General features: G+C 38.4%; 2 protein-coding genes across 4 annotated transcripts; both read right to left on the bottom strand.

The window, feature by feature from the left end:
* Nucleotides 1-552: 552 nt before the first annotated feature.
* Nucleotides 553-11,228, bottom strand: LOC308662479 (platelet glycoprotein IX-like). Of its 3 annotated transcripts, none has more exons than XR_014025205.1 (3): nt 10,721-11,228; nt 9,164-9,860; nt 553-942 (listed from the first exon to the last, which is right to left on the bottom strand). XR_014025205.1 is itself a non-coding variant. In XM_081318338.1 (2 exons), exon 2 carries the CDS (start codon nt 9,857-9,859, stop codon nt 9,305-9,307), a length of 555 nt encoding a protein of 184 aa, XP_081174464.1. In that variant the 5' UTR covers nt 9,860; nt 10,721-11,228; the 3' UTR covers nt 9,112-9,304. The 3 variants fall into 3 exon arrangements, 1 of the variants encoding a protein (XP_081174464.1); XR_014025206.1 differs by lacking the exon at nt 553-942 and adding an exon at nt 5,355-8,410; XM_081318338.1 differs by lacking the exon at nt 553-942 and having other exon boundaries at nt 9,112-9,860.
* A 1,884-nt stretch (nt 11,229-13,112) lies between these two features.
* LOC308661520 (platelet glycoprotein IX-like) lies at nt 13,113-14,333 on the bottom strand. The gene has a single exon (XM_081316465.1). It carries the CDS (start codon nt 14,034-14,036, stop codon nt 13,437-13,439), a length of 600 nt encoding a protein of 199 aa, XP_081172591.1. The 5' UTR covers nt 14,037-14,333; the 3' UTR covers nt 13,113-13,436.
* Nucleotides 14,334-22,500: the final 8,167 nt, after the last annotated feature.

Raw genomic sequence — 22,500 nt, forward strand, 5'->3', positions numbered from 1 at the left:
GTCTTTTCAGTTATTTGAAGCTGGATCTGCATTTCTGTGCCATCCTGTGATGTCATGAAGTTACAACTTCATAATATATAATATATAATTACTTTGTCAGAATCTTAAGCAGAAGGGAGAGTCATGCAAAGATATATATTTTAAGAGATCCTATACTGAAATTGTTACAGATTGTCACAACACAAGACTGGATTGGATTGAGTACAATCTGTTAAATACTAATTTAATTATAACAAGAAATGAATCTGTTTGTTTTTAACAGTATGCAGTCTTCAGTACAAAGTTTTACTTCAAAAGGTGCTTTTGATACTTTCAGCAGAAAAGAGTGCTGCAATGAATCTAAACATTAAAACCTTTGCTGAACGCTAGTGTTAATTAAGGATGTTTCACATGGTCCTGAACAACTCCAGATTTTTGTAGGTCAAATCTGTAAGGTCTATTTCATACGTTCAATTCTATATCTTTGTATTTTGAAAAATAAAATAAATGATCCAGCTAACAGTTCTTCAGCAGAGATTGCTGCTACCTGGTTAAATTACTTTCAGCAGTAACTTAAGGTATGTATGTTTATTTAATAATAAATAACAACAAAGGACTCTATAAAACGGACAAGCAGAATGTGGAAGCTGATTATTGACACTAGACTTAACAAGCTCAGCTGGTCTGTCTTTCCCCAGTTCTCCAGACATGTATTTTTATTTCAATCACACTGATTATTTCTGAGTGGATACATATAATATTAGTACATTCTTCTTTATCCTCATGCTTTTGTGGGACAGGTGGGGGAGGATTCATTTCATTATGTGTAAGTCAGCAGTCCTGAAAATTTCACTAGAGTGGAAGCATTTTTTCAGACACAAGCAAGTGTTTCCAGGATAGCCTCTTCTGAAAACTCTTTCACAACTTGATGCTGGAAGCCCTTACTGGTGTTTCTTTTCACAGCTAGTTTGGAAAAAAAACCACAATTAGATTTTTTTCTCTTTCCTTTTTGATATACCATTATCGTCCATTTTGGTAGTCCAGATATGGTAGCCCTAACTTAACCTTTACAGATACCATAATAATAGCAATAACAGTAGCATTTAAATTTATATAGTTCTTCCTAGTGCTTTCCAGACTCTCTGAGAAGTTTACAATGTCTGCAGGGTGCCCCCAACAATCTAGGGTGTTTTACTGACCTTGGAATGATGGAAGGCTGAGTCAATCTTGAGCCACCAAGATCAAACTCCAGGCTGTGGGCAGAGTTAGCCTTCAATACTTATTTTCTTCACTGCACCACTAGGGCTCTGGTGATATTTTGTTATACTGGTACTGCATTGGGGGAAAACCTGTGTTGAACAGCTGCAATACATTAGTCCTGGAAAACACTAATGACTATAGAAAGCAATGGTTTTCAATCACTTTTGTCATTCCAATCATTATCTATATACTGTACAATTTCTTTCTCCCCCCCCAGCCACATTGTTCTGCCCTGCCATTGCTACCCACTTTACGTTAAAAGGTGCTATCTAAAGACTTTGTGATTCACATAAACCATATCATTGTTTTGCCAGATGCCTGTTTCCATAAAACTGTCTTGTTCTTTTACTGTTGCCCCCAAGGCTTTGCTTATTTCAATCTGCTTTTTGATATGCATTCTGTACTGACAAAGCCTGACTTTAGTGTGATCTTACTTTGTTCTTGACTTTACACTCTGCCATGATTTACTTTGCAATTTGGTTTATTCCTGATTTAGTTCACATAACTGGCTGGGTTTGCATAACATAAGGATCAGCTATAATTTACACATCCTGGTACTCAATTAAAGTCAAAAGCATTTTGGTTTAATGTGATATATAAGCCTAGCTCTGTTTTAGCCAAATGACCAAACTATCTATTTCTCTTTGTTAGACTAAACTTAAAATTTCTATTTTTTTCAGAGTGTACATTATATGCAATGTTTTTAGGCACATTAACCATCCACATTTATCCACATTTGGTGTTTTCAATATCGTATGGCAGTTTAATATTCTTGCTAGGCTGCAGAATTGCCAGGGGACAAGATCTTGTAACCACAGGTTATTTGGGGCTGACACATCTTGCTGTGTAGGGGGACATATTAGAATCTCAATGTTTTTCACATCTCCAAACCCCATTGTGCTCTTTCAGTAATGAGATCCCACTGAGCATAATCTTAAATGTAACATTGGATATTCTAACTCATCCTCTGTTCTCTTGTATCCATGGTTTCAGCAACTTGCATGATAGTATGATTTCTCTGTTTTCTATTCTTTGCAGTCTTTAAAATAAAAATAAAACTAACAAGGACCTTTCATGTTCAGAAAAGATGTGCTTTCATTTCTACTCATTCAGATAGAGAAATGACACTGCGGTGCTCTGAGAACAGCCAGTTCCTAAGCAGCAGGCCTAAATATTGTGATTAAGACCAGCAGTTATGTTTGAAAGACAGAGCAAGTTTCTTAACGTGTCCTAAGACAGAGGTCCCCAACCTTTTGGGCACCAGGGAACCGATTCCGTGGAGAGAAGTTTTTCCACAGACCAGAGGTGTGTGGTTTTGTATGCTGCCTGCATCCCACGGATGGAGCTCTGCTTGTTTGTGTGGACTGGTTGCTGGCATGCCACAGACTGGTACTGGTCCGTGGACCGGGGGTTGGGGACCCCTATCCTAACAAATCATCTTTGCCTATCTGGGTATTGGCTTTTGGATTTTTTATTTCCTGCTTAACTTTTTTTATTGGCTCCTTTGAATGGTGTGTAATTGTCTGTAAAGTATTAACACCAGGCAAACAATCAAGCAGAAAACAATCCCCTAATCAAGGAACTACCAAGGAGAAAACCATCCCCCTACCAACACTAGTAGGGTAAGCTATTGTCTATAAATTGGAAACACCCCATCCCATTATTACCTAGTTGAGTAGTGAAACATCTGCAAACAAACACCAGGCACAAAGCCCATCAAGGACTCCACAGTTTCAGCTCTGAACTTCATACATTCTTTTCTACTGGAAGATATAACTGCCTGATACAGGTTCTTAATCAAAACCATTTCACACTCTAGTATTTTGAAGCAACTGGCACTTTGTTGTTGTTTTTTGTTCACAGTCATAATGCAGGTGTCCCATTCACAGAGCAAAAGACTGAAAGAGTTGATTAAAATTTGATAGTCCACTTTAGAGCTATCTAGAGGAGAGAAAGCTATTGTCCCATCTTCTCCACCTGGGATTTCTTATTCAGGCAGGACAGGCTGCTTCATATTATATTACTGTTCCAATCAACATCTGGTCCTGTAGTAAAGATATTCTCTCCCTACGCCTTTCCAAATATGCAGCAACTGGCTCTCCTATCAGCACCTTACTTTTGGATGGCTTATCCCTACTACCAAATGCTAACTGTAAAAAGTCTGTATAAGCAAGGCCTCTTTTAAGGAATAAAAGAGAGGCAATGGCAGCTAAATTCTGAAGTCTAGCTGAATTTTCAATTTTTAAAATTTATATATAATCCAAATTTTCTTCTAGATTCTAAAAACATAATTAGATGTTATTAAAATATTGTGTTACTTTGTAATAATTCCATTAGAAGACATGTTTTGAAATTTCTAGAGTTGTCTATGGGCATATTGATCATCAATAAATGCAGTAGTCTGGCTAATTATTAGACATACTATATCTGCAAGCCTTGCACTGAATGGCAATAAATTCTCAGTGCAATGCAGAATGCTGTTTTTAAACTATAAAACCATCTATGCCTTTGTACCTAGATACCTGCAGGACTGCTTTCTCTAGCCAGAAATGACCTGCATGAGTTAATTCTCCTAGGAGAAATTGCTGATGATACGCCATTTTCATGAGGTAAAGGAGACTGAGGTGAGAAACAGTTGTTTTTCAATTATGGCATGGAAAAACCTTTTCCTGGAACTAGCCTGACCTCTTTCTGATTGCCTTCAATTATTTGTTTAACTTGTAGCTCTTCTGGAGAACATTTGGGGATTGATTGTTTTTGCCATAATTATTGTCTCTATTTTCTGTTGAATGAGTGCTCCTTATTATTTTATTGTACCATGACCATTGTATGTGATTTTTTATAAGGCACCGTGATTTCCCCAGGTGAGAAAGAGAGAGAGAAGAAAAAGAAGAAGAAAAGGAAGACATGTCTGGAATGGGTGTTTGAGTACTCAGATGAGCTCCTTAGCCCTCAGGACTTGAATTTAATGGTAGAATGAATGTTTTTCTGTCAGACGCTTTCTATTACAGCTTTGAATTTGGATCTACAAACAATAATGGATATACTTGCAAAAAATTATGCATGTATTCATTAACTGTATGGACTGATGTATTAAAGCCCTATACCAGACATGTCAAACACAAGGCCCGGGGGCTGGATCCGGCCCACAAAATGGTTTCATGCGGCCCGCGAAGCCATCCTGGAAACAGTGACGGAACGGCCCCAACTGCCTTGGCCCTGGCCCAGAGACCCTCCTTCTGCCAGAGACCCTCAGATCTGTCCCACTCCTACCCAGGCCCCCATAGGCACCCTTGATGCAAACGATGTAGAGCTGGCCACGCCCACCCAGTAGGCCATTTGCACTCTAGCCACGCCCACCCAGTAGGCCACACCCACCCTGGCCATACCCACCCGGCCCTCTGAAGGCAACCGCAATGCTGATGCGGCCCTCAATGAAATTGAGTTTGACACCCCTGCCCTATACAGTAGAGTAAGGATATGATCTTGATGGAGATATGCAGGAACTGGCATATCTCCAGGCAGCCCCCTAGGCAAAAGGGGCTGAAACATTTTTTTAAAGTTGACAACAGCCAGATAACGTTCAGAAGCAGTTCAGACAGAGGCCTCCCTAATTCACTGAACTTGGAGGAGGAGGGGGAGGAGGAAGAATAGCAGAGTTAGATTTGCAAGATTCTTGTTATTGTAGCCATTTAATACATGTAACTTGCCTTTTTATGGAATTGATTTCCTGGTCTGATCTTCCTAGTGTGGGGACTGACATGTATATAGAGAAGTGTATGGCCTTCATCCATATAGAAAAACCTTTGAACTAGCATATCATCCTGAGTTATGGAGAGTCAAATGGTATTTGAAGCAGGGGAATAAATGTTGCAAAGCTTTGCGTAGATACAGGCAGTTAGAGATTTGTGAGCTCTAACCTTAACCATAACCATAACCCCATATCTGATACATGTCAGCAGAACCAAAAACACTCTCCTCTCTCATCCCAACTCATCTCATAAAGCTGTTGTGTGGAAAATAGGAGGAGGGAGTGCTGGGTATGCTGTTTGGAGCTTTTGACCAAAAAAAGGGGGCTGTAAACCAAATAAATATGTACATATATGCATGCAGGTTTTTTTTATTTGTTTGTACTGTGTCTTATCATTATCATTGTCATCCATCTTTCCTACAGAGGAGAGGATAGATTTTTATGGCAGAGGTTAGACTATTTATTACTATCCAGCCACATCATAAATGATGGTTTGGCAAAAGATTAGACAGACAATAGATACAATTTGCCTGAGCAACTGTCCCTGCTCTTAAAAAGCACAATACTTGTAGCCAGCCATAATACTCTTTGGTTACATAAACTTGATGTAGATTTCTGTAAGAGCAGGTTGCTCTGATATATTTTGTTCCATGGTATATACAGTATATTAATGCTAATTATAGTCCTCAGTACGTGAACCATATTAGACCTGTTGGGCTGTTATGATAGATATAAAATAAGTTAGTCCTTGATTTACAATCGGTTGCTTAGCAACCATTCAAAGTTACAACTGATTCCCCAAAACTCAGTGCAACTCAGTTCTGAAGTTCTGACAGCCAGGCTGCCTCCTCAGGTCATGTGACCACAATTTGGGTGCTTGGCAAGCAGCCCACACTTATGGTTGTTTGCAGTATCCCATGGTCACATGACCATGACTTTACATTTTTTCTGAAAACTGGTGTTTGCTTCCAGTTTGGGGCAAAAATGCCTCATAGCATATAATTGGTTCACTTAGTGGCCATAACATTCACTTAATAGCTGAGGAGTTTGCTTTATGACTGTTGTGTTCACTTAACAACTGCTGCAAAAAGTCATTGATCAGGTGAGTCATATGATGACCTGCTTTATGACCATCACAATTTACAATCATAATTTGTAGGCTTTATTACTTTGTAGGTTGAGGACTACCTGTACATTATAATCTATCAAGGACATCTGGGTCAGCCCTTCTCAAGATAGTAACACAAGCATTCATTGCACTCCTTGGCTAACCTATAATTGACATCAGCCTAAATTAGAGCCACGCAAGTTCAGGTGCATATGCAAAAGGCTCCTTTTCTGAATAGAGAACCTTAAGTAATCTTTACTTCCGGACTTGCACAGATTTTAGATTGGCTCCACAGATTGGCTCCACATGTAGATGGTGGAGCTGTAGCTGAAGTATATGTCAATACTGACACTTAGGCATCCATCATCTCAGTTGGTGCATCAAACTTGTGGTACCCCGAGCTAATATGCTGAATAACAGTTATGGAGTACACAGTGTCCATGTTGCTATTCATAAACAATTCCACAGAGGCAACTCTTTACATACAGAAGGCAATGTTTCTATGGCAATTGATTATAACCTAATTATTGGCACCCAAACTAAAAAAGCATAATTTTAAGATGCTTGTTTGCATTAGGGGAATATATGTTCCATCTGTTCCTACAGTGGTTCTGATTTCTAATTCCACTTCCCACCACGTTTTCTTCTAAATAATCTCTTTTCTCTTTCTGTCTCATGCCAAGGCCTCTGGTGGTATCTCCTTTATCATCTGCCTGTATTCTCTTAGGGAGCTCTATCTCACAAACCTAAGAACTGTGACTGTGAAAATTGCAAAGGGCTTGTCTAATTCTTTCTGGAGATCAAGGAGAAAGCGTGAAGTGGAATAAAGTGCCTCATGCTTTGCAGCTGCTCCAGGTACATAAATAATGTGGGCAGAAAAAGGCACTGGCAGCAGCCGAACTTTTGGCATCCCCCTTTTTTTCCTGAAATCTTTTCGCCAAGCTCCACGCAAGCTTTATTCCTTCTTTCTACCCAAAACAGGGACATTCTCTCCAACTTGTAGTGCAGCTTGCATCTCGATCCCTTTACAAGGAATAGTATATGCGTTCATGAAACAACTTCTGAGATCAGAATAAGTCATTTTTATTTTTTAAGAGGAGGAGCCCATCTCAGACAAAGTCAAGCAGCCGAATTACACTGATTTCAGTGGGAGAATCAGACAAAGGCTGAAATGTGTATTTCTGAAATGTGTGTGATACCTGAAGGCTACATTTGACCAATTATGTTAAAAGCGTGCAGTTAAAAGTATACAGAAAAATAGGTCTTCTTAGTTCTGTCTATTTATACTGAAATGGTTGTTTGTTGAAAGCAGATAAAAACCTCTGGGGGGGGGAATCTGCTAGATTTATCTTACAAGGACAGAAACAATTCAGTTGAAATGCTTTCACCAGTCTACTTTCTGAATCCCATGAATTGTATGCCAATTCATGTGGATATTTAAGCTTTTATCATGATATATGTGGCACTATTTGATTGATTCTTATTAGGATTCAAACCTCTTTAATCTGAATCCTTGGGTTTGGATTTTGTTATTTTGCTGAGTGTGAGTCCCCTTCTTACAAAAACCTTCTAAAGTATCACCTACAGAGTGATGCTTATTGACCATCTTCTAATTTCACAGTACTGCTATTTGATGAGAAGAAGAGTATTGTATGGCACATTCAGAATAACACTCCCTGATATGAAAAGCATCATGTTTCAATAGTCATTATGGGAAAATTCTTCTTATCTGAGGAAATAATTTCAGATTATTTTCATTGGTTTTGTTAGTGAAAATCATTCTTACTATTGCAATTTCTATTTGTATGTTTTGCAGTCTTCTTGAATTTATAATTTCTCCTAAACTGCAAATATGTGTGTGTGTATGTGTGTGTGTATTCATTTAGAGCTACAATTCTCATCACCCCACAGTTATTTTGGCCATGGTGTTGGAAATAGTAGTTCAAATAATGTGGAAGTACCAGACTGATAAGTTAGCTTAAACTCTTCTTTTTTGTGTATATTTGCCTTCAAGGGAGTGTTGAATTTGTGTGAATCCCACAGTTTTCTTGGTAACATGTGGCTTGCCCTTGCCTCTTCCTTCAGATGATTAAAGACAGTTTAAAACAAGTTGCTGCAGAAATATTAGAGAACAATAAGCATCAGTAGACATGAATTTGCACATTTTTAAAAATTCTTTAAAATTCCAGAATACAAAAATATTCATGAGATACTTCCATGTTTTGCAAGATAGACACTGAGTATTCCTGTGAAAGGAATAGGGTGCACAAAGCTAAAATGTTCTTTGCAAATATCTTCTTTCTGTGGTTGATCTGGAAGACACATAATTTATAGGTAGGTTGCAAAGGGTCAGGAGAGGATTTTCTCAAACTATACAGGCTTAGAGGTCCGTACAATTATCTTGAATTGAAGTCAGAAAAAGATAATTACTGTAAACCAACACACTTTTCTTTGACCTTGATAATAAGTTCTCCCATGCAATCTCCTAAGAGATCACATCTACTGCTAACTGCTTTTTGTGTTGGTGATATACTAATAACAACAAAAACAGCAGGAAACATGGATAGATACACATACAAAAGGGGCTCCACATATACTACTCACTGCATTAGTGTAAATAGAAAGTCTTTAAAGAATTTCCAATTATAGCATATACTAATCAGCATTTGGAGCACCTGGACTCTGTTTATGGATTAAATGATAATGACCACAAGCAGGACAGAATCTAGGTCAACAGATGTTAAATAATTCAGTAAACTGATTTATTAATCGAGTGCCATAATTGCCCACCTGATCTTTGACTTGAATTATAGTCCCAAATATAGGAGGTGCTTTCATCAGATGCATTCAAACATGTTATGAAAATCAAAAGTATTACCGGTATGTTTAAAACGAGATACTAATTCTTTGGTTGGAATTTTTTCCTTAGAAGCTGCAAACTATGGTATTTGTTCAGTGTAGATATTCTTAATGAGTTTCTGTTTTTTAAAATGAATAATCTAAATAGTCATGCTTTTCAGTTGACCGTTTGACTTTTAATGATAAACAGAAATAATTTGTTTGACCTTTCTCTTTGTTCTGCAACCTAATGCACAGTAGTCACAAGGAATGATGAATGGCTGAGTACTCTTTTCTCTGTTCTTCTTTTCAGCTGATCACAAATAGCAGGCTGTGTTCCTGGGTCTGTGGGTTTGGGGGTGGGTTGGTCATAAATTCTTGTTATAAACATCCACTTTAAACTTAGTCCTTTTTGTTATCAAGAAACAATTGATAATAAAAAGAATAAAAATAAAAAAGAATAGGAATGCATCATTGAACAAGAAATCCGAACACAGTGTACGGGAAGTGAAACAAAACTGCAGTTCGTTCCTCTTGAGCTCAGATATCATTTTTTTGCGAAGTGCAGGAGGGGAAAAGCACCTAACATCTTTAGAAGCTAAGCTTCCTACTTGGTCTTCCAACCAGTTTTTCAGATACAAAATCCCACAGTCACAATGCCATGGATTCGTAGATAGATTGATGATCTTCAACACCTGAAGATGGTCAAATGCGCCTGCAGGTATCGTGGCTAGTTTATTGCCCTGGAGGTACAACTCTTCTATTTGACTTGGAAAAAGTGGAAGCACCATTATTCCCATGAAGCTACAGTTCAGTTTTAGTGGACTGTTTCCTGGTGGAGAGCATGTACAGTGGTGTGGACAGTGGCTTGCAAAAGCAGCTTCAAGAAACAGAAGAATCAGCAAGCCTTGACATGGGATCATTCTGAAAATTTAAATGAGGATAACCGTATAAAAAAATAAATTAGTGTAAGTTTATGACTGGGAAAGATTGAGGGCAATAGAAGAAGGGGACGACAGAGAATGAGGTGGCTGGATGGAGTCACTGAAGCAGTAGGCGTGAGCTTAAATGGACTCCAGAAGATGGTAGAGGACAGGAAGGCCTGGAGGAATGTTGTCCATAGGGTCGCGATGGGTCGGACACGACTTCGCAGCTAACAACAACAACAACAAGTTTATGAACATTTAGCTTTGCTCAACATTCTCCACAATAAACCCATAAAATATGGTGACATAAATCAGGGGTGTCCAATCTTGGCAACTTTAAGACTTGTGCATTTCAACTCCCAGAAATTCCCACCCAACATGGCTGGCTGGGGAATTCTGGGAATTGAAATCCATAGGTCTTTGAGGAACTTTAAGGAAATAGCTGAATATATCACTATGAGCTAAGTGAAGACAGGGGAGAGAGTGGGTGGGGTCCTGTTACCATTTTGACCCCTCCCCCTTTGCAGCTGCTTCTGTTTTTCATTGTAGACGTGCAAATAGAAATAGAATGACTACGGCAGAAGAAAGCAAAGAACAGCATTACATCCTGCAATGATATCTTTAACCCCATCAAACAACATCTGCCTATCCCAGATCATTGGAAAACACTGGATAGGTGGATAAAAATGACAAATCCAGTCTAAACATCTAGCTGACTATATGACCAACAAAAATAATAATTTATTTTTACTATCATTGGGGTTTGGGTTTTCCTGTAGCCCCCCCCCCCGTTTTTCTCTCTCTTTAGAAATATATTAAAAAAATCAAAATGCCTTTGATACCATAAAAAGAACTTACCTCAAGCCAAAGACACATGAGAACGTCTTCTGCACTCTTTTGCATTCTCTTAATTTTGTTTATAAATATTGACATTGATTGTCAGCATCTCAGCTTTCTGTGCATTGTTCAATACAGGAAAAGACAAAGCTGATTCACATCCCCTTTCTGAAGCTCTCCGGGAAACTTTCTGCACATGATCCATTTTCAGTGGGTGGCACAGTTATTCCATCCTTCAGTGGGTTGTTACAATGAGAACTGCAATCAACAGCACACCCTATGGAAATCCATTTGATTGGCTATGTAGGAAATGTCCCGAAGCTTATGAAAGAAGTGGCCGGGGAAGATAAGCCTGTGATACTCCCTCATCCGCCATTGCAGCTTAACTCCCTCAGTCTCTGGAAGAATTCCCCTGATAAGGACACCCTGGTTCCCTTTGATAAGGAGAGCTCTGCACTCCTTCAACAATTCTTTAAGACCTCTAAAGTTTATGTTTCCCAGAACAACATTTTTACATTCTCTGCTATAATTAATCTCACTTCTGATTTCCAAAAATATCTTTAAAATAAAGAAGCTTTTTTTAAAAAAATATGGAAAGTGAAAATTGGTACTGTACATATCTATGTTGATGTGAATTCAATGAACAAGAATCAAGGACTTTATTTGAAACATTTCATATGTTTATAGATATTTCTCCAACTTAAAGCGTAGAATAGAAGGATACGTGTCAAGATTTTCTTTCCATTTTGCCTGTTACATATAACTCTTGTATTCCTAATGAACTTTCTAGAGCAAAAAATATTTCGTGTTAATTTTATGTGAAATAAAATGATCTAGGTTTACCTTCACACAAAAGCCAATTATCATATATAGTTTAACAGCAATAATGACGGAATTTAAAAACAACACACATAATGGAGCTGCAATTCATTAATTTATAAATGATGCCAAGCTTACAATGCAGTTACATTTCTTTGCACATCATTAGTGAAGAATTTCTTCAGGCAGTTATTATCATAAAATAGCAAATTATAATATTTTCAGTGAAGAATAGTATAGTGCATGATTTATTTTTCATGTAACACATAAGAAAAATGTGAGTATTAAGTCCAGGTTGATAAATTAAATTAAGTAAAATACTTTATCATTTGTGAAAGGGCTTAGACTTTAAGGAAGTAATGATATCCCTTGATAAATCCAGGGTTTGCCATGCTTAGAGCAGTTTCATTTAAATCTATGGTCAACTATGGTCAGACTAACTTAAATTACATGTTTGAATATGTTGCAATGACTAAATTTTGATCCAATCCTTGTTGGATAATTACAATTTCATGCAAATCCATCTAGCATGCTCTCTCTAGCTTAAAAATTGATATTTGATTTAAAAAATCCTTAAAATTCAAACATAATATCATCCACACAGAATATATACCACAAGGACAAGTGTCTTCTGAGCATAACAGAACTCTTTAATAATTTGAAGTATATTTGTGGAATAAAATAAAGAAAAAACCTGGAAATTTGTGCCGTGGAACTCTACTAGAATTGGTGGAGTGTAAACTATCAACTTGCTTCATTTAAAGGAATAAATCCAACACAACTTTCAGCGATATAGTACGTATTAAATAATAAGAGGCATGATGGTGCATTATTCTGAAATGATTATCACACCAGTTATGGACTAGGACTACTCAGCCTATAAATTCAAGACCAAAGCTGTTTCAAGCAAAATGAAGTCCTTGCATACTTCCATATTCTAGATAGCTCTCAGCATTCACTAGCAATACAAAAACTGTGCAATTGGTCCATTTTTCCTCCCTTAATTATTTTTAGAGCAAGTAAAAAGATAAATAATAAATAAATATTGGGGGGAAAATAATGGGAAAATACAGAAAGTTCACAAATGGAAACCATTATACCATCCCCCATATACTGTAGAAACCTACAATATGGTAGTGCAATTTCACATTAAAAGAATCATCTGAAACAGAGCTTGGCAAAAAGCCCATCCATATTTCCCTGTGAAGGAAATATGGATGTATTTGTGACACAGCCACCAAACTCATCAATTTGCTGAATAATTAAGTGTCCATATTTTTTAAAAAAATAATAATCCCTTCAATATATGGATTGGTACTTCCAATTTCTAAGTGGATAGGGATTGCAATGCCACAAAAATAAACTATTTTCCAATCCTAAATATTCTGACTATAAAATATTTTACTACCAAAGCCATTATACAATATAACTTTCTAATTCAAATTATTTTTCCAGATGAAATTATAAAAAATGAAAGCTCTAAATTCTCTCTCCTAGTATTGAGTGAATATGTGAGTAACTCCATTTTTTTCATAAGTAAGAATATGTGTTACTACCACACTGAACAAGTTTGCATAAAATCAGGATTATTTATTCTCTTTGTGAATGATTATATGGCTGAGTGACTGGATGCCATAGCAACAGAACCTGTGATGCATGGAAATACATTTCAATTATGCATATGGAAGCATGAACAATTACATAGCAAAACAACTTACACATCTGTCAGAATTATTGGTTTAATATCAACGATAGTGATTACTGACATACATACATGGAAAAGTGTATGTGTGGAAAAGTGTGACATCTTCACCAAAAGAGACTTTTGTTTGTGATTATAGATACTTTCAGTCCACAAAAATACAACTTTACATGAGTGGTTTTATTCTTATAGCATCTTATTAACCACTGCCGCATTTCATTTGGACTTCTGATTTTCCAGGTCATGGAACCGTAGCAGAGGGACTTCAGAAGAATGCTGCTTTCTGCTGGCTTGGAAAACTAACTGTTTTGAACATTGCAAAATGCATGCTGCTAAAATTAAGACAATGATTGCCAAAAAAATCAGACCAAAGTCCCTCCAAAAAAAATCACGGCAACTGATTGGCAGGGTTTTCCTACATCCCTCCAGTTCGTTCCCTTTCAGCTGGCTCAAGGCTTTCCTATTTAGAGAAGCTGGAGTTGCACAGGTAGCCATTGCAAGAGCACTTTTATTAAAGTCTGCCAGCCACTCCTTGAGATATAAAATAGAGCAGTCACAGTGCCAAGGATTGTTGGAAAAATTAATTTCCTCCAAGTTGGTCAAGCTATCAAGAGCACCCAGAGGAACAGTGGTCAAATTGTTGTTTTGCAGATGAAGAATTTTGATGCTTGAGTTCAGGAGCGGCATCTCCTTGAGGTCCATCAAATTGCAGTTTGCTGCCCATCCCCAGGAATCAAGAGTCTTACAAGGACAGAGAGTGCAGATCCAAGCTTGGGTTGTGTTTAAGAACAACAACATGATTAGCCCTTTGATCATTGAGATTATTTGCTTGTTCCTGCTTATAGCTGTGGAACAAAAAAAATACACAATATAATACGTGTGAGCTCATTTCTGTCCTGTTCAAGTAGAAGATGGGAGTTTTAAGCAAGAACATCAGGAGGTGATAGTGGTGCTGGCCAAACTGTGTGGTCAAATATAGACCCAGAAGGCAATCCTTGTTAAAGCCATTTTCTATTCTTAGTTAGACTTCCCAAGTCTTCTATATGGGAAGATCATCACCGAAATGTCATGATCAGTGACTGGAGAACAAATATGGATTCCCCACTGGCCATGTCTCTTAGATTATCCCTCTTCCTTTCTTCCATCTTAGTTTAAATTTCTCCTTTCAGCTCAATTAGCCTGCTCAACAGCCATAAGTATTCATATTTTTTTGGATGCTGATGCTTTTTTATTTCAAGAATAATATTTGGCCTTTGAATACATTAAGCCCATTTTCCAATTCCAGCCTTTCTCAGTTGGCATTCTATGAGAGATTGTGATTGAAAAAGAAAACTTTGCATGCTAGCATTCACACTGGTAAGGAATGTTTATGCATTGCAACTCACATCTGCTGTTTTTATAAACATTATAAAATGTGGATTGTGCAGGTTAGAAATGAGTTGCATTGTGGAGTTTTCATACTTTTTTTAAAGGCAGGATTCCCTGGGACCTGAAAATTATTTCAAGGGATTCACCAGAGCAAAATAATTGAGAAAGGCTGGTCTTATTCAAATTTAATCAACTCCAAAAATGTTTAAAAGCTGAATATGAGTTTTATGCTTACCTATTCTGAGGAATCCTAAAAAAGGTCTTGGAGACTCCTAAAGCCCCCTTTGCCTACATTGTTTTAACTCCTTCCTTCAGGCCAATGTTTCCCAACCTCAGCAACTTTAAGATGGGTGGACATGAACTCCCAGAAGTCAGGTTCACACAGCTTCAAGTTGCTGTGGCTAAGAAACAGTGCTTTAAGTGATAACCCGTCATAGTCGTCATTTGGTTGTTTGCCATACTAGCTTTCAGAATTGTTACAGATCACCCAGTACATTAGAGTGGCTTGCTCTCTCTCTCTCCATGGAATCACCACTGCTAAGTAATAAAGAGGACTTTTCTATAGGCAATAGTTTCTTATATTCACACACAGGATCATACTTCTAAAAAATTAAACTCTTTTAAAATCACATCTCTCTCTCCCTCTTTCTTTCCTTCCTTTCCTCTTCTTTTTCTGTTCTATCTTTGATGGCTAACTCAGCCTCTCATTTTCTGAAGACTGCAGCTTGCAATTGTTGGTGATGCATTATACTGTATACCGTAGCAAAAAAATCCATGCATCTTTCAGAATCTGATGTTATCCTAAGTGCTTTGCTTTCAATGGAGTCAATGCATGCATTCAGTTGAGATAAAAGTGCTAAATAAGCTAATGATGCACAGGCATTTGAGGCTTTGAGTTCTATGCCTTTTATGTAAGTGTTCTTTTTCTTAAGAAATGACACCCTACGTAACACAGGCAGTGATCAGATGTTTTAAATGGGACTGAATAGTTGCAATGCTATGTGGATGACCAACTTATCTAAAGCAGCACAAATAAAAGCCAATCAGATAGTTATTCTCCTACATGTTGGATGTGCATTAACTTTATTTTTTAATTTGATTTCCACAGCTGCCCATCTCAACAAGTAGCTCTGATTAGCTTAATCATTCATAAAATCACAGAACTGTGGAGTTGGAAGAGACCACAAGATTCAGCTAAACCAACCTTCTGTAGTGTGCAAGAAAACTAGTTAAACAGTTCTCAAGTCTCTTCTTAAAATCTTCTAGAAATAGAGAATCCCCAAGAGGCAGAATGGAAGTGGCCGAGAGAAATGACTGACCCAAAATCACAGATAGGTTTGTGCCTAAAGCAGGACTCGAACTCACGGTCTACTGGTTTCTAGTATAACACCTTAATGAATTTCCCTGTCAATTATGAAGGGGTGGTGGTGGTCAAAAATGTTCCAGTCTATGTGTCAAATGTGCTAGGCATGCCACTGGTTTCACCAGTGCAAAGTAGAGAAGACAAAAATATTTTGATAGACTGTTTCTTCTAATGAAGTCTAGAATAATCCACCAAGGGCTTATAGGTTTTATTCAAAATACAATAACACCCTATTACTACATTCAGTTTTATTATATAAATTGTCCCTAAGAATCTTTCAGTATAATGTATAGAACTTTTTAAAGCACAGAGAGATGGTGCTTAGAATTAATCAGGATAAAACAAATGGAATATTTAATCCTTGTCTTAGTATGAAGTACTATTTATTAAAATGATTAGTACCTAAGTCTAAGTGCTTACTCAGCACTTCCAATGCAGCCCTCTGTACATTTATTTGGAAGTTAAGTCTCTTGAGGTCAGTCACATTTGCTTTTAATGGAGTAAACTGTTAGTCATTTTCTTATCTGAAACATAAACCATCTAACCTGCTAATTTTAAACAGTTAATATGATGGTAAACCAAATTTCATTTGTACAATATTTAGACCTGGAATGTCATTCCTGTCAGTTGCCTCATAGACACTGAAATTCAGAGAGATGAAGAATGAATGGGAATAAGCAGGACGGCTTCAATAATTTCCAGGGGACAGGGGCTTCCATTTGCCTATCTAAGCCCGGGCTGAGCCACCTATGGATGGTCAAAAACTACAAACAACTTTTGGGAATGCAGACAAGGGCTATAAGAAGACAGCATGATGAATAGCATGCAAGTTTCCAATCTTTATGGGAGTTTGGAAGGAGTTTCATGTCTTTTAAAATGATTGTGTACATGCATTGCTCACCTTCCCTCCGTCTTCCCAAGTGGGACACTTGCATAAGGAGACCACACGAGCAAACAGATACCAGAAGAGGGAAAAACAGAATTGGTGAGGAAGAAAGGGCAGCCAAAAAAAATCAGGTAAGGTAATGTAGTTGCAATAGCTTTGTGAATTGAAAAGGCCTCTATGACTTCATTGGTGAATGGGGTTTCAACTCAGATCTCCCCTATCCTTGTCTACACTGTGACTAGCCTTCCCCAACTTGACTCCTGTGGATGCATGGAGAAGGCATGCTGGCTGGGAATTCTACCCAGTGGCTGCTTTGGCTTTCCAGGGCCATGTTGCTTTTCATACTTTCCCCCTATGCATGGTAATCCATCAAGAGGAATAGAATTTATAGTAGGAAAAAGATGGTTTGTTTTTTCTGGGTGCATCTATTCAAGAAGAAATCATGATATGAAATTAGGTTTTAGCTGTTTAAATATGGATCTGCTGCAGATTATCTTCAGTGGTTTAACATGAAAAATAAGCAAGGTAAAAGAGAAAGATGCAAGCTAAAAAGAGAAATGAACCATGTTTCTTACCTTTTATTTTATTCTTTTCACTGAAGCTTCATAACTGGCACCAATGGAGCAAATGCAATAAGTGTTTTTTTTTGGCACAGGAAGGAAATGAGTTTAGCAAGGGTTCTCCACAGAAGACAAGTCTCCGTCATTATCTCCTGAACCCAAGGCCCATTCAGATGCAAGATGGGTGTTTCCTGCAAAGGGGGGGGGGAAGCTTCCTTTAAGATGCACATCTTTCTCTCTCATCCTTGCTCTACATACTGCCTCACCAGCAAAGTATTCTACCCATATCCATGTCTTATGTATGTTGGTTGGTCTAATAACAAGAGACATTGAGGCTGGAGGAAACAAACTTGGTTAGATGGACCATTGGTCTCACTCAATAGAATGCTGCTTCAGAGACAATTAGGAATGACAGGACTGACATTTGAACCCAGTGATTTTGGGTGGAAAAGCAAGGTAAGTGAAGGGCACAAGTGAACAATAGCCCAGATAGTACTCTATGAAGCAGATTGGTTTTAATGGACGAGATTTGCCTGACCCTGCAGGGACATCCACAGAGGTGGTCAAGAAAGTCAAGAGGGCATCTGCAACCATAGAATTGAAACCCTGTTGTTGTTGTTTTTACATATCTTCCATGCATGGGCTGTATAAAAAGTCATGCAGTTGCAGCTGACTTTTTTGATTCCCTTCCCATGGACATCCCCATTTCTCTGCTTTTGACTAGATCAATAAACATCCGCCAAGTCTTCGTGCTTTATGATTATCATAGAAAATTTTGGAACTTGTAGACCAGCTCTCCTATGCAGACATTTAAAATATCCTACGTAACTTTAAATTAATCACAGTTTTTTATGTTTGTAACTTGGGCTCCCTGCCTCTTAAACGATGATAAATGATTGTCTTAGGAGAAAAATGAGGAGTCAAAAGAAATCTTGGCATAAAAATTATGCCATGCTCCACTACCTATTTTGAGATTTTCTTTAATTATTGTTTATTTTGAAAAAAAGTGGCCTAAAGAGTATCTAGGCCTATTCCCTAGAACTCTAAAGATTAATTGGTAATCTTTCCTTATAAGATGATTTATAGTACACATTTGTTTCTTAACAGTTAAGAGCTGCTTGAAAAATAGCTACAAGCAGGAGAATAAACCTTTTCAACCCTTTTTAAAATTATCTTCATGTGGAAATAGAAATGGTTCCGATTAAAATTAACACCCTGTCCAGCTTGTCAGCTCTATTGCCACAATCTGTTGCCGAAGAGACTCTTAATGAATGCAGCGCTGGAATCAGCCAGCAAAGATTCAGTCAGTCAGTTCAACACACCCTCCCCCCCTTGAAACATATCTTCTGCATTTCCTGTCCACATCATCAGACTGTGTGTGTAAAGTCGCGTGCTTCACAGAGAGGTGGACACAGAGCTGGGTAATGATGAGTTTATTCAGAACGGAACGAACTGGGGAAACAGGGGAACCTGGCGTCTATTTGTACCTGCCCAGGTGGATGGCATCCAATCAGTTCAAACCTGGGCTTCCCGCCAGTGCAGGTGACCAATGGGTTTAAATCCTGGCTTCCCGCCAGGCTGACCATGCCTGGGGCTGTCAACAGCTTAAGTCATTAGGCTTATCCCGTGTGAGCGGTTATCACCCGGAGCTGTCCAACCCCCCTGCTGATCTGCACCATCAGCCTCCTGCTGTGCTGTCCTTTGTGTATGCTGGGAGGCATACACTGCACCGTGAGGAGAAGGGAAGATGTTCTGATTCGGAGAATATTCAAAGAGCGAATTTCTAAATGAAGTCCAAGTGTTATTAATCCTCTTCACTTTATTTTACTCTATATTATTGCCATCAAACCACTCCTAGCTTCAAAATAGTTTTTTCTCTGGAGGCTCCAAAATTGTAAGAACAATCATCTGAGGTAGAGTGTCTGTGGGGGGAGGTTCAAAAAAGTCAAATGGCAGCTACGCAGTTGAAAGCCCACCTGTATTTTTTATCTTTGTTACTTTAATTATAGGTGGGGCAAGGTTTGTACCACATGAATGTGGCCATTGTTTGATTTTCTTTTATACTGCCCCCTGGGGATACCCCTGATCTGAGAAATAACTGTTTGCTTCCACTATGAGTAGACACAGCCACCAAATTAAAATTGCCTGAGCATTTAATAAGTAGAGAATTTATTGATTGTTATCTATTCTCCTGGTTGGTAATTTCACTGATTTCACTATATTAAGAAATAGGCTTTCCAAACCAATCTTCTTCTATTTCTCCTTCCAATTTTCTTTTCCATGCTGCCACTCATTACCATTACATTTTAATTTATTAGTTTAATTTATTTATTATATCTGTGTGCCACCCATCTCACCTAGAAGTGACGTATGCTTGTTTCTCCCTTAACACGTTCCATTTTAGAACTGGAACCAGTTTTTTCTTTCTCAGCACCACTCTGGCAATTCTATTGGTATATATTCAGGTTCACTCCCACACAAAAAAAGCGGACAAAAAACAGAATTTCTTCTTAAATAATTCTGGAGTAGCATCAGATTCTTGCACTTTGCTCAGTCTCTTTTGGTAGCATGAGAGATGCCTCTATTGGCCCACAGAAACCCAGCAGTGAGCTGAAAAGCAGTTATTCTTGTCTACACCACTGATCCCTCCAGAATGAAGAAAGAGGAATCCTATCAGTACAGCAAACAAAATGGCATCTTTCGAGATGTAGCATTTTAGATCCAAATCAAAAAGGTGCTGCTCTGCAGGTATGTGTGTCCAGTCACCAGCTCTTTGATTTTCCTAGGCATGCATGATTACCCTATAAACCCAGGAAAAATCTTAACTTTTTAAAGAAGCGGGCAACAGGTATGGCACATGAACCCACGCATACCCCAAAGTACCTTTTTGAGTTTGGATCCAAAATGAAGCACATCTCCAATCTATTTCTCATCCATTTCTCTTTCCCAAAACATAGCCAATCTTGGCTGGTCTCAAAAAAACAAAGCAATGGTTTGGAGACCATTAACAAATATTAAGATTGTAGACCATTACAAGATGGTAGACCTCCCAATCTAGCTGACAGTCCTAAAAAAATCTCTCATCCAAGTACTAACCTGGTCCAACCCTCCTTAGCTTTCTAGTCCAGACAAGGCTATCCAGATGCTATAACCTACTGAGACTGTCTATGAACCTTATATAGCACTATCATAACATGGGCAGCTGAAAGATGTGGGGAATTAGCTATTTCATTAAATGCAGGACAGCTCTGAATGAATTCCACAGCATCCCAAATCATTCCCTTCTTGAAATGGCTGTGATTCTTGCTTCTTCATACCTAAAGGGAGGAGAAGAGAGAATTAATCATTGCATGTATTGATTCAGTTGACTTGATGCATAAAAACCAAAGAGATATCTTGGAATAAAATTAACATCTAAAAATTAATAGTTTAGCAAAAGTCTGTTATATGTCCTTGATAGGAAAATATTACAATTAGTATGATTAATGAGCAGTACAGCAGTAAATATATTACTTGTGTTGTTATTGTTGTTGATGATCTTCCTGTCTGTTTGATGTATGGAGAACTATGAATATGACAAAAGGCAATGAATAATTTTATCACAGATAGGAATTGCAGAAGTGGCATGTATGTAAACTGGAAAAAATGGGCATTGATTGTATCAAAGCCCAACTCACAAATCTAAGGAGCCAACAAATGTATTGGAACATCACTTCTAGAATTCTGAACAAGTTGTAGTTTCCATTTGGGGTCAAATAAGGAAAGAATAAGCATTCTGCCTTGGCTAAGAAAAAGATAGAGGACAGCAAGGTTGATATAAGGTCAGTTCCCCAACAATTGAAATAGTGCTGAACATTCTGATGCATCCCCCTTAACATCCATAGTTTGCAGTTAAACAGTAAAAGCAAATTTAAAATACCCTGGAAAAGAGATTTAGGCTGAAAATTAGACTATTAAGCAATAATCATTTTTTACCTGTCCAGTAAATAAAATAAAATAAAAAAATATTTTACCATTGCTATTTTATTCTCGGGGCTTGTCCTTTCATCCTGCTTGCCACAGAATGAAGAATCCCCACTAATATTTTTAGAAGATATATCGCAGACATGTCAAACACAAGGCCCGGGGGCTGGATCCGGCCCACGAAGTGGTTTCATGTGGCCCGCGAAGCCATCCTGGAAACAGTGAGGGAACGGCCCTCACTGCCTTGGCACTGGCCCAGAGACCCTCCTTCTGCCAGAGACCCTCAGATCTGTCCCACTCCTGCCCAGGCCCCCATAGGTACCCTTGATGCGAACGATGTAGAGCTGGCCACGCCCACCCAGTAGGCCATATGCACTCTAGCCACGTCCACCCAGTAGGCCACGCCCACCCTGGCCATACCCACCCGGCCCCCTGAGGGCAACTGCAATGCTGATGCAGCCCTCAATGAAATTGAGTTTGACACCCCTGATATATCGTCATGATGCCACCTCCATCTCATGGCCAGCCCAATTCTCAGGCAGCTTTAGTGTTCAGGTATAGCAATAGTGCTTACTTTCTCATCCCACCCCATGGCCTCCAGTCGAGGGCACATTAATCTGGAGATGATGTGGCTAGAGGATGGGATCTGCCCAGGAATTATTGGTTGGGTAAATCTGCTGTAGAGGTGCTACTTCCTGCAGATCTGATTACTGGGTCCTGCAACACTATTGCCATTTTCTATTGGCTATGGAAATAGCACCTCAAAACCCTAAAAACAGTAATAGATCTTCCCCTTTTGATATATTTATTTATTTATTTAATTTATATGCCACCCATTGCACTAACAAACAAGCAATAATGACCTGCCAGGAGATTAGCCTACCAAAAGCTTGATTGGTCATCAACAGCTGTGAGAAGAGAGCCTGCCTGAGGAGGCTGGAGGTAGGAGAAGGGGAGAAGGGGAAGAAAAGAAAAAAAGGAAGAAACTGCAAATTAAGGGAGGAGAAGGGAAAATGCTGCAGCAGCTCAGGAGTAGATTTTGTGAGGCATGAAGAAGAGCCATGGGAAAGCTGTTCAAAAGCTTTCCTTGACGATGAACTGAACAAAATGCAACTGAGCTGAATTGGAGGAGAAGGAAAA

Source organism: Vipera berus (assembly GCF_964194415.1).
Source record: "Vipera berus genome assembly, chromosome: 2".
NCBI lineage: Eukaryota > Metazoa > Chordata > Lepidosauria > Squamata > Viperidae > Vipera > Vipera berus.